We start from the raw sequence: 12826 nt of genomic DNA, 5'->3' as shown, positions 1-12826 counted from the left end.
CACACTGAAGTTTTATTCTTAACACAATTCATGTGTGGCGGACAATGCCACCATCGTCTTTGTGTCCCGTAATTGAAAAGAAAACATAACCAGGTAGCTCTCACTATACTAGACACCAGGGCAACCTTAGAGCAATTGAAACTTGCCCAAATTAGGAAACCTGAAATGCTCTGACCAGCCTGTAGGTTATCTATATATGCAAGCAGCCATGTTACAACACAGCAAATGTGCTTCCCTATTCTAAACTAACTGTGGTCCAGAAGGGAAATATTTCACTGGCACGCTACAAGAAAAACTATTTTCCAGTTAGATGCCTACGTTGTACCATTTTATGGCATGTTACTCAAACTACCTATCTTTTTCTCCCGTGGACTGGCTGACTAAAAAAACCCCATCGACAATCAACATTATTTAGGATTATTCTTCCTACCTTTGTCACTGTAATCATCTACAAGGATAATTTCTTCCAAAAGTATATCTGGAGATGTCTCAAGAACACTATGAACAGTTCGCAGAAGTGTTGACCAAGCCTCATTATAGAAAGCTATCACAACAGAGGTTTTCGGCAGGCTGTAATAATCATACTTTTTCTCTCTGCATCTGGAAGGGAGGGGATTACATTTAGTACAGTGTAAAAGCATTTGATAATCTTCAGAGAACTATTCTCAAATGCAGATTTTGTATGCTACTTATTAACTGTAAGCAAGAACATATAAAGGATATTAAAAGAACTGTATGCACAAGGAGAAGTCATGCTAACACCTTCAGGAAGCTGGTTTTCCAGAAGTCCCATTTCTGCAGCACCATTATGACTAAAATTGTGCAACTCTCTCAATATCTGAAAAGGAAAATAATAAGAGATATTCTGGGCTGGTGTGTGTGCAGTAGCTGTCTTTGCACAATATTACCTCAAGCAGAAGAACAAGCAATGGCCAAAACATGCCTCAAATAATAGAAAGAAAAATAAAACCAACGTGCAGTAAAAACAGTAGCATAAATTACTGATAATTTGTGTTTTGGAAAATAAAGTGCTAGATGGTAAAAATATAACTGTGAAGGAACAGCAACATAGAAAGAAATTAGCAACAGAACTGAGATGTATGTACACTGAAGCAGAATTTCGGAAGACCACAAAACTGCCAAGACATAATAGTGAAATCAGCAAAAATCACACAGACATAAAAATGCATGTTTTGGCTCTGCGGAGAGCCAGGAAGTTTGCAAACCTTTGGATTAAGCTCCAGAATATATTTTCTATAAATACATACATATATATGGATTTCCCTAAATGAACATAAGGATGCCAAGAAACTTACAGCTGCGCCAAATGTGTAAACTGATAAAGACTTCCCTTGTCTGAAAGAATTTTAAAATAATGTCAGTATTTATTACCATTTCTTCCTTTTTCTTGAAGCATTCTGTATGAGCAGCTTTCTTTAAAACCAAGAGAAATGGTTTAGACATGTTTGATTTTTCTTATACCTTAAGCTTTCTGCCTGGACTCAGTGGGGCTTGTAAGGGGCAGAAGGACATACTCCAGCTTCTTCTGACTGCTAGATCACAACAGATACTGAAGCAGGCAGGACATCCCTCCTACCAAGCCAGAAAAGCAGCAAGTCCTCCAAAAAAACAAAGAAGGAAACCAGAACTGATCAGTAGAAAATGTGACAGTAAAACCCCATAGGTTGATTTAGGGGAATCAAAATTCCCCAAAACACCCAGAAAATTACATTAAAAGTGCTTACTGACAGCATATTGAGAATATATTTACTAGCTATTTGATGCTGCTGTGTTTACGATAAAGACTGACAGGTGTCTTCAAAGATTAAGCGATACCTATTAACATCTGTGATGGAGAAAGAAAATAAAAAAGTTTGAATATTCCTAAAATTAAAATCCTTATGAGAAAAATATCTATCGAGTACTTTAGTAATATATACCTAAAATGCCATCCAGAGGGACCCTGACATGCTTGTGAGGTGGGCCAATGTCAACCTCATGAAGCTCAACCAAGCCAAGTGCAAGGTCCTACACCTGGGTCAGAGCAATCCCAGGCACAGCTACAGGTTGGGCAGAGAAGAGATTCAGAGCAGCCCTGCGGAGAAGGGCTTGGGAGTGCTGGTCGATGAGAAAATGAACATGAGCCGGCTTCAGTGTGCGCTCACAGCCCAGAAAGCCAACCGTATCCTGGGCTGCATCAAGGGGAGCGTGACCAGCAGGTCGAAGGAGGTGATCCTGCCCCTCTACTCTGCTCTTGTGAGACCTCACTTGGAGCATTGTGTGCAGTTCTGGTGTCCTCAACATAAAAAGGACATGGAACTGTTGGAACAAGTCCAGAGGAGGGCCACAATGATGATCAGGGGAGTGGAGCACCTCCCGTATGAAGACAGGATGAGCAAGTTGGGGCTGTTCAGCCAGCAGAAGAGAAGGCTGCGTGGAGACCTCATAGCAGCCTTCCGGTATCTGAAGGGGGTCTACAAGGATGCTGGGGAGGGACTATTCATCAGGGACTGTAATGATAGCACAAGGGGTAATGGGTTAAAACTTAAACAGGGGAAGTTCAGGTGAAATATAAGGAAGAAGCTCTTTACTGTGGGGTGGTGAGACACTGGAACAGGCTGCCCAAGGAAGCTGTGAATGCTCCATCCCTGGCATTGTTCAATCCACATTGGACAAAGCCCTGGGTGACATGGTTTAGTGGGAGGTGTCCCTGCCCATGGCAGGTGGTTGGAACTGGATGATCTCTAAGGTCCTTTCCAACCCTAACTAATTCTGTGATTCTATAAAATTAGGAAGTAATAAGGAGAAATGACACTTGGGCAGAAGAGGCACACAGAAGGCTGCTTCTCAAACATGAACAGAATGCTGTGCAACACCACTCATTGTATATGATGTGTATACATGACACACCATACAGATATACACAGACAGGTAAATACACATACAGACATTGATACAATGAAGCACAAAAATGCCCATCCCTCCAAGCTGTAACCTGTCCTGAGGCAAATAGGGCCATCCACACAGAGAACTGCTTCACACCAATGCCTGGTGACAGAAGTGATTTATTTTGCCAAAAGTTCAAGTATTAATACATGAAAAAGGAGTGACATTTTAATTAACTTTTTTTAATGCAGAAAAAAGCTACTGTATGAATACAGTTTTAGAAATACATGCTTACTTTAGCCTACTGAAAAACACTTATATTCAGTACTGCCAGGAAAAATTTCTTCATATATGTCACAGTCACTTATACCAAGTAATTTCAGTTAATTTCTTGATGAAAATGGGATAATTTTTACCTACCCATTTTAGAACACTGAACAAAAACAATAAATCGAAAACCTCCAGGAAAGCTTTCTCTGGAAAATACATCAGAAAGATTCACAGAATAATAAGGTTGTATTCCATTATTTAAAAAAGGAAATCCAAAAGGTCTAAAGAAGTTAATAAGCCTAATTATAGATTAAAGAATTCAATGGATTTGCCTGAAAATTATATACTGGAGATGGGAAAAATAATTTGGCACAGAGCAAGGCAATCTTCAAACTGTTTGTGATTCACTGTGCATAGCTGCCTCCTTCACTGTGTATACACCACACTATGGGAAAAGGTCAGCCTCCTGGGGGACATACCAGAGTACACGTTTCTTAGGTTTCTGAAGTCAAGAAAGAGGACTATTTAATAGCTCTATGGTGGAAGGCAGTACACAAGTGCAGAGAAGCGTCTCTCCAGGGCAGCAGGGCAGGCTGCTGGCTGGCATAGCCACTCTGCACAGAGCAGTGCCTAGATTCCCTGCTGCTTACCTAACCCAACAGGCTGGTGGGACAAGGCTGACAACACACTGAAGAAAGAAACCATCTCTCACCTTGCTTATTGAAATACAGATAGCACAACCGAAAGCTTAGCCCTTTAGTATATTTAACTTTATTCTGGGGAAATACTGCATTCAGTTCCCAACATAAGGAGGACATGGACCTACTGGAGCGAGTCTAGAGGTGGGCCATGAAGATGATTATAGGGCTGGAGCACCTCCCCTATGAAGGCAGGCCGAAAGAGTTGCTCAGCCTGGAGAAGAGAAGGCTCTGGGGAGACCCTAGAGGAGCCTTCCAATAACTAAAAGAGGCCTATAAGAAATCTGGAGAAGGACTTTTTATAAGGGCAGGTAGTGACAGGACAAGGCAGAATGGCTTTAAGCTGAAAGACGGTAGCTTTACATTAGCTATGAGGAAAAAACATTTACTGTGAGGGTGGTGAGGCACTGGAACAGGTTGCCCAAAAAAGATGTGACTGCCCTATCCCTGGCAGTGTTCAAGACCAGGTTGGACGGGACTTGGAGCAACCTGGTCTAGTGGAAAATGTCCCTGCCCATGGCAGGGGGGTTGGCACTAGATGATCTTTAAGGTCCCTTCCAACCCAAACCATTTTATGAAAACTAATCATCACATATAGACAAGCTACAATTATTTCAAAACTTTTACTTAAAAAAGAAAAAAAAAAAAAAAAGTACATTTACTCAACTTATATGCATATTTGCATGTTTATCTCAGAATTAATTTCCAAGACATATATTCCTTACTAGATTGATACAAGATCTCAATTGTTCGCAGTCTCAAATGTTGTTGCTGAAATGAAGCACACTTTTCCTCATCTTTCTCTACTGAAAGAAATTTCAAAGATTTTTGCTAAATTTTAAAAAATAATCCCATTGGGGAGATCACAAACCAAAAGCATTTAAACCCTGAAAAAACAGTAGTGTAAGAAAATCTAAAAACCCCTAAGGAATGCCTGAAATGGAAATACTTAGAAGTGTTGCCGAATAAAAATTAAGCAGCATGCACATGGCCATTAAACATTACCACTTCACAAGTTACACAAGCTTCAAAAAGCCCACTACAAGTATGAAACCTGACTTAAAGCCCAGTAGTCATAACTCATCTTTCCCATTTCCCAAGTCTTATTTACAACAGAACTACCTTAGCAAATCTGTATCCACCTTAGCAAACTTCAGGATGTATTTTTATTCTCTGTGTGTATCCAAGCTTCTACCTTCCAAGTGAATCTTTTCACTCCTACTTCAGCTTATTTAGAAAAACAAATGCGTTATGAGTTGCAGTATGTCATTAAAATGACAGGGAGGATACAAACTAGTAACAGCACTCCCAAAGTATGTTTCTGCAGATATCGGGAACGTGTATTTATACTGCCTGTAATGCAAGCTGCTTTTGGCTTCTGACTAAGGCACTCTTCAGTGCCACCCTCAGATGTGTAACACTGTCCTTTCCCAATACAGGGAATCATGTTAAGACAGGATTAATTGCATCTCACGTTAGGCATCTAAAAGCTAGGTGCTAACTTTGATCTAATCATTTGGACTCTGCATGTCCTTAAAGACAGATTCAGAAGGCGATTCACCTCACCCTCCTTAAGCCACTGGCATAGACAAACAGACCTCTGTGGATCCCCTTCTCCTCCTTGTCTATAGAACGGATAACTTTCCTACAACTAGTTAAATGACAGGAAACACCTATAATTCACAAAACAAACACCCAAGTGAAAAAATGTATGCATGTTGAGTGAGTTCATTTTCTTCAGAGAAGTACATGTATCTCTAGTCAACTGATTTTGGAAAGTTACCAGGTAGCAGAATCAGTCAGTTAGGAAGATCCTATTGTCATCATGAGCAACCTTTTTTAGAGCCAGCAAAAGAAAGGCATAAAGTTTTAAATAGGACTCGGATATCACTGAAAACCACTGATACAGAAAAGATAACAATGATAAAAGATAATGTGATGCAAAGGAGTGACACCTGCTCAGCCTCTGCCCTCCAACAGCTCCTGCTCTCTGCTTCCCCACAAGAAGAGTCCTTGTGCACAGCAGAGTTGCACCAGAAAAAACTCAGCCAGGATGGCCCTAATCACTTCCCACGGAGTGGGCTGGGACACTGCCCTACTCCAGCACCAGCCTGCTTCTGCATCCTCCTCCATTTTTCTCAGGCAGTCTCTGACACACTGGGTGGGTGTTCCAGGAATCCTCCTGCTTGATCACTGTGGCTTAAAAGACGGGTATCAAACAAGAAATGCCAAAAAGACACAGCTTTTGTTTATCAATGTATACCAAACCAAACATCTACATTTTTAAATTCTAACTGTTTTTATCCACAAATCTTTAAATCTCTAGATGGGGAAAGGAAACAGAATAACACTAGTACATACCTGAACACAAACTTAAAACCACGTTCACTATGTACCATCTTTCCTGGATCTTTCACTATAGCATCTACTTAAACATCTAACTCCATAAAACACAAACTGAAGCAAAGCATGCAAAGATGTATCATCATACATCCATATTCCTGTGGGTTGTTTTATCTTTTTATACTGCATTTGCAAGTCATGGTCTAATTGAGACTATACGACTGACAAGTTTAATAATTTAACCTTGGAATCTGCTACACTACAAAGTCTTCTGTTAGCAAGTTTTAAAATAGGTTATTTATTAGAAACTGAGGAGACATCAGTCAGGAAATGCCTAAACAAAATTAAATGGGCTATTTTGGAGTACATTTGCATCAATTAATGTCATCACTCAATTTATTTCATTGTAAGAAGCTGTTTCTCTTAGAGATGTGTATCTATACACAGGGAGAGAGTATGAATGCGTGCACACCGGGCATGCTGCCATGAGTTAATTAGGAGTGGTTGCTGGCATACTTTTATGTAAGACTTTCGCCACAAGTGCAACAATACAGCAAGAGAAAAAATATTTTTAATCTACAAATTTGATGGTCTATATGCACAGTTCCTCATATTTTAAGAAAAAAAAATATGAAATGTTTTGTGAGTTTTTGAAGATTTGTTACAAATATACTCTGTTCATAAATTATTTAATGTTTTCTAACAATATGCTATATATGTTTTGCTTTTGAAATTTCAATGCAAATGCCAGAGAATACAGGCAAGTTCAAGATTGCATAGCTTCTCTCAAGCAGATCAAAATAACACGTGTCACTGCTGTATCTGATTTAACGTGATTTAAGTGACTAGGGTATGTGACATTGCCATACACGCACCATCACAGTGTCATGTAGCAAACACTGCTAGGGTCCTACTTCAGGCTGGGTTTCACTTGGTGGGCTAGGGACCAGGCTTGCTGGGTTTGTTATGGTGGGCTGTGGACATGCTGACTCACAACACAACCTCCTTTCCCTTGGACCGGGTTAAGGCATTTAAATAAACAGCAGATGCCCTTTTAGTAAGAAGTGTGCTCAAACGTGGCATTTTGTAGGCTGAAAATTAATATGACTGATCTACAATAATGGCAGCAGCCATGGGCATCTCAATCTAGTTTCACATTATCATAGAATCATTTAAGTTGGAAAAGACCTTCAAGATCATCGAGTCCAACCGCTAACCCAGAACGGCCACGTCCACTTCAAAACCATGTCCCTGAACACCACATCTACAAGTCTTTTAAATGCCCTCAGGAATAGGCATCTTCTCCACTCCCACCCCACAAACTGCAGAGCCAGCAATGAGGACTCAGGGGTCTGCCAGGTATCTTCACCCAAGAGAAAACATCTCCTTCTCCCACCCTCACAAAGTCACAGCAAAGGAAACAGCTGTGCTGGGGTACTCTTCTCCCCCTTTCTCTAATTATCCCTTCCCCCCTGCTCCCAGCAGCAGCTTAGGGTTCAGCAGGTCTACCCACGAGCATCCTAAGCTCACCAGCACAACACAGGTCACAGAGCTGGTTTCTGAGCCACCGTGCAGAGTTACCGAGGCCGTGTTAACTGCTCCAGGCTGACCATGTGTTTGAACGGCCACTCCTCACCCCTCCCTGGGGGAAGGCAAACTATGGATAAAATCTAGTGCATGAGCCAAAAGCGACCCAGCCCTATTACATCAAAACCTGAGACACAGAAGTGTGGCGTTTCCAGTGAAATTAAAGGTTATGACGAAGCAGATTATTCTTATCTCCCCCAAACACTACCCAATTTTTCATGCTCATTTATTTTTTCATGTAAAAACTACCTTGAGCCAGCTGTCAGTCCTGGGGTTTGGGAGGGGGAGACACCAAACCCCAAAAGTGTCTTAACTGAGCATGGAAAGGCTGCAGCTGGTTTTGCACACCTCCTTACCCCAAGTGTGTTCAGATATTACAGAAAAGTAATGACGTTGACAGAAGGTGTGTCTTCGTCCAACTAGCAAAGCAGATAGCAGCAAGGTGCTGATAACTGACAGAATAGTTGAATTACTGGGGGAAGGCTGGAACACGTAAGCAGTGCGAACTACAGCAGTGCTGGCCCACGCTTCCTCACCACTCAGTTTCAGCCTGAGCAAATGCTTCCTAAATTGTGTCTGCTGAAACAAACCACATTAGGAGAGAGCCCCCCAGTAGAGTCTATGACACCATGATATGATCAAGTCTCTGAAAACAAGAGGCTAGACAGACTGTGAAATGGTTTTCCAGATTATTTGATGTTTTAAAGAACAATTCTCCCAGTGACAGCAAGATCTTGACAAGACAAACTGCCAAACACCATTTTAAGATTTCAGACAATAAAGGGCTGCACTGGCTAGTAAAAACACACAACACTGTGAGGAGCAAGGAAGAAAGCTGGGAAGCCTGAGATAGAAGAAAACATTTGGAAGTAAGTTAAAAAAAAAAAATCTGTTTAAGACAGATTAAAAATGCATTAAGAAAAAATTGTCTAGAAAGCTCAGTTAGGAGGGTGAACTAAGGCTATATCCTAAAATCCACAAATTTAAGAAAACCATAGTTCCTTCTAATTCAAAATTGTTAGGAAAAGGCAGTGGAATTCCCTACCTAGCAGATGTGCAGACAAGAAGGAATTTCTGCACGTGTCCGTTAGGAAAACCCTTTTTTTTTTTTTTTTATTTTTTAAATTTCTTTTGCTGGTTTAAAACACTGGCTTCATTTTGCTCAAACGGTCAAACTGGTTTGCAATTTTCTCCCAAGGTAGTGAGATACATTTTGCACAGAACCATGCAATTTCCTACACCTACACTCAGAAACGTACTTTCATGCAATTTGATTCAGGACAAGAAAAATATTTTGCAAAGTAATACAATAACTGAAATAAGTTACGGTACCTGTCACTAACAGTAGGGTGTGAATGCACCTGATCCTGACAGGAAATTGTGTATGGCAAAGGCACTGTTTGCATAAAGAAAAAAATAATCTTAACTTGTGGTTACTATCACCGATCAGGGAACCTTGTCAGGTTAAAAATGAAACCAACCCAGACATCAGAGGAAGCTGAGAATCTCTACCGGAAAGTGTAAAGAAAAACAGTGAAAAAAAAAAAAAACAAAAAACAAAAAACAAACATTTAAGCTCTTGTGGAAAATGTCTGCAGGTGACTATTAAATGAAGGCACAACGACAAAGCAAACTGACACATTTTTACAGAAGACAGGAAACAAAAATAGTAAACCAACCTAAATATCATCATGCTTTGCGTTTTGGAGGGAGGGATGAGCTGGCAAGCTCGAGCTGCTGCAGATAAGTTCTCCAAAGAGTTCACTTTTGCCTACTGCACACATCGTTAAAAAAAATAAAAACATATATAAATATAAAATAAAAATCTCTGCAGTTATTTCACCTTTATATAAGAGATGAAAGAGAAGTTCCTGGGTGAAGTCAGGCAGTCAGGGTGGGCTGAGGAGGAAACACCCGGCTGCTACACCACTTCCTGGAACAGGTCAGGTTAAACTCCTGGCAGAAGCATGCCTATCAAAATCAGATGCTGTGATTTCTGGAGTAGAAGAGGGACTAAAACCTAGTCTTGAGGATTATTCTAGGAATTTGCTAGCGAGATACTATCAGATGAGTAGGTGCATTATTGGGTATTTACAACCCAGTAAACAAAGCAAACCATGGCAGCAAGACTGTAAGAGAATGACACTCAAATCTGGGAACAGATGGGAAAAGCAGTTTTGAAAGTCAGAAAACTCTTAGCACAAGATTGTTACACTAAACCCACAATATCCCAAAACCTAAATCATAATATAAGCATAAATCATAGTGACAAAGAAATTTAAGTATTTGTGTATATCTATCGATATAGACACTTCAATTATACACATATAAAACATATATAAAACCAAACTCTCTCTCCAAGACATAGAAAATTATCTAGAATTAAAGAACAGATCTCTAAAGCTTCTTTTAATAACTGCTAATCATTACCCAGACCACATTCAATATTTTGGGGGCTTCTGTGGCTACTCAAAATCATTTGCCAGGTAAGGAAAGCCAGAAAAGACTTCCAAATCCATTTGCTTGTGAGTACAAGTGAAATGACGGCAAAGGGCTGATTCAGGCTTCTACCATGAGAAAGCACAAAATGCTGAGTCAGCACAAAGGTGCTTATCTCTTCCTTGTTCCTTTTGTAACAGGAGTCAACCAAAAGAAGGCTGGTGTGATTTTACAGAAACCATTCCTGAAACAGATTTGCAATGCAACCCTACTGTGAGAAATGTAGAAAGAAAAAAGAGAAGGCAGAATGTCTAAAACCAGGCACAATGCTTGAGAAAGGCCCTTGGTCTAAAAGAACTCAAACAGAAAACCAGGAAAATTATTTCTTACACATTGCAATAAACTATAAACGGCTACCTAAGAGACCTTATCAGTTTTCTGCCTAATCCTGCAGTCCTGCAAAATAAGCATGCAACAAGAAGCCCCACAGGACAGGATGCAGCTAGGATGCTGCATGGGGTGAGCAGAGCAGCAGCGGCCAATATGCACAGCTCAGAGCTCATCCCGGTGCACTTAGAGGACATCAGTCCCAGCAGGACCCTCAGTAAGTCAATGTCTGATGGGGGATGATTGCTTAGTTTAAATTTGCTATAATTGCTGCTTCCCATATGGCATAAACTCAAAAAATGAAGGATAGACACTGTGAAGACAACCTGGGCCATCTAGACAACATTACGATCACGAAGTGAGATTCAGTGTGGCAGTGATGCAGTCTTGAAAGAGATGCTTAGACAGGCTGCTGAATCTCCATCCTTGGAGACCACTCAAATTTGACATGACAAGGATGGCCTTTAGCAACATGCCTCTACCACTGAAGTTGCCCTGCTTCAAGTAAGAGGTTGAAGTAGACACTGCAGAAGTTCCTTTCAACCTCCTTCATTATCTGACCCCGCAGCATATTTCACTTCCAGCATTGTACAAACTGTATCACCATTTAGTAATTTCCTTACATTCTTATGCATAAGATTTTACCAAAAGACCATTTTTTATAGTTTATGTATATGTTTATTTGATTTGGTTATATGCTTAAATGTATATATTTATGTATACACGTAATCATATACGTGCATATATACACACATATAATTCTAGCCAGCAATAAAACTAATGAGTTCCTATGTGATGAAACACAGCTTTATCAGTTGCTGACCTTGAGCACAGACAGTTAAAGGAAGTAGGAACTGTCTAAAGGAAACAATAGAAGTTGTCGAGTTCATCATATCTGTGTTTCAATAGAAACAGGATCAGTTCTCAGAAAAAAACAAACAACATTACAGGAGTCTGAGAAGAAGAAGGAATAAAGGCCTTCAAATATTTACACTGGCAAAAATATATTAGTAGGAGAAACATCTGAAGCTGAAACTTTATAATAAAGTGACATTTGTATAGGTTTCATAGTCAAATATCATCAAACAATACATTATTTGGGGAAGTAATCTCAGTTAAACTATTCTTCTTCTCTTCCTGCACAGTATTAGCAGACAAAGCATTAGCAAATAACTGCTAACAGCATCAGCAAATAACAGCATTAGCAAACAACTACTGCCACATTTCTGATCTGACAGCAGGACCAGGATGTACAACCTGTAGCAGTGGAAAAAGTCTTCTGTCATCCGTTTCTGATAAAGCAACACCTCGTATCACAGTTTCACAGAACCCATTTAAAGGCTTACTGGTTCAGATACTCTCAACCTTATCAGCAAAATTCTAGTTTCCCCTAGATTGACATGTTTGTGATTTTCTCAAATTCACACCCAGATGCAAGTTCACTGATGACTGTGGGAGGACACTAAGGTTAAAAGAAGCAACAGGGCATCCAGGTGGTGGGGACACTGACTCTCTTCATTTCCCTTTCTTTCATCCTCCCATTTTCCTGGTATCTAAAATTTCCAGACTCACTTCCACACACATAAGAATATGCTGAAACAGACAAACCCCCGTAGCCCAGAATAAAATCTCCAACTATAGTATCTGTCAATAGCTCATGAATACTTAATTTGAATTTTCTAGTCAATACGCTTCCTCATGCTTTACAGTAAACAGATTTTCAGAACAAGGAGGCAGCAGAATTTGGTTTATGCATTCACCTAGTATTGCAGAAGCTTGGCAAAAGGCACCCTCTCAGTAGCCTGTCTTTCAGGCTGAAGTGCTGCAAATCAGTCACTTCTTTATGGAAGCCATGCTCTAAGCTGAACATCATTGGGTTGAACACAGATTTCTGTGGGGCTTTACCAAGTACCCTCCGCTAAGTAAAAAAGAAAAAACAAACAAACAAAAAAACCAAACAAAAAAACAACAAAAAAAACACCCAAACAAGTGCTTCCCAGCTTTTATCCAGTTATTTATAAATGCGGGAAATTTTCACCTTATATCACAGCCCTTTAAGGAACGCATCAAAAACCTCTGGAAATAACACCACACTTCCTTATCCCTAAAATTACCACCTTCAAAGAACTCGAACAGGTGTGAGAGATGTCATCCTTGATAAAAGCCAGGTTGACTCATAAGAGATCAAACCTACCTATCTGCTATTAAATTCTTCT

At 40.1% G+C, this 12826-nt stretch overlaps 1 protein-coding gene across 1 annotated transcript in view; it reads right to left on the bottom strand.

The window, feature by feature from the left end:
• Positions 1-12826, bottom strand: part of GALNT12 (polypeptide N-acetylgalactosaminyltransferase 12) — a gene marked incomplete at both ends in the record, with an annotated part of 49311 nt that overhangs the window by 33239 nt on the left and 3246 nt on the right. The window contains one exon of the mRNA XM_080611512.1: positions 431-600. Coding sequence (XP_080467638.1) covers positions 431-600 — 170 coding nt within the window. The remainder of the gene's footprint in view (positions 1-430; positions 601-12826) is intronic.

This window comes from Psittacula echo, assembly GCF_963264785.1.
Source record: "Psittacula echo genome assembly, chromosome: 2".
Lineage (NCBI taxonomy): Eukaryota > Metazoa > Chordata > Aves > Psittaciformes > Psittacidae > Psittacula > Psittacula echo.
The sequence above is the reverse complement of the archived record's forward strand: the minus strand, read 5'-3'. Positions and strand labels throughout refer to the sequence as shown.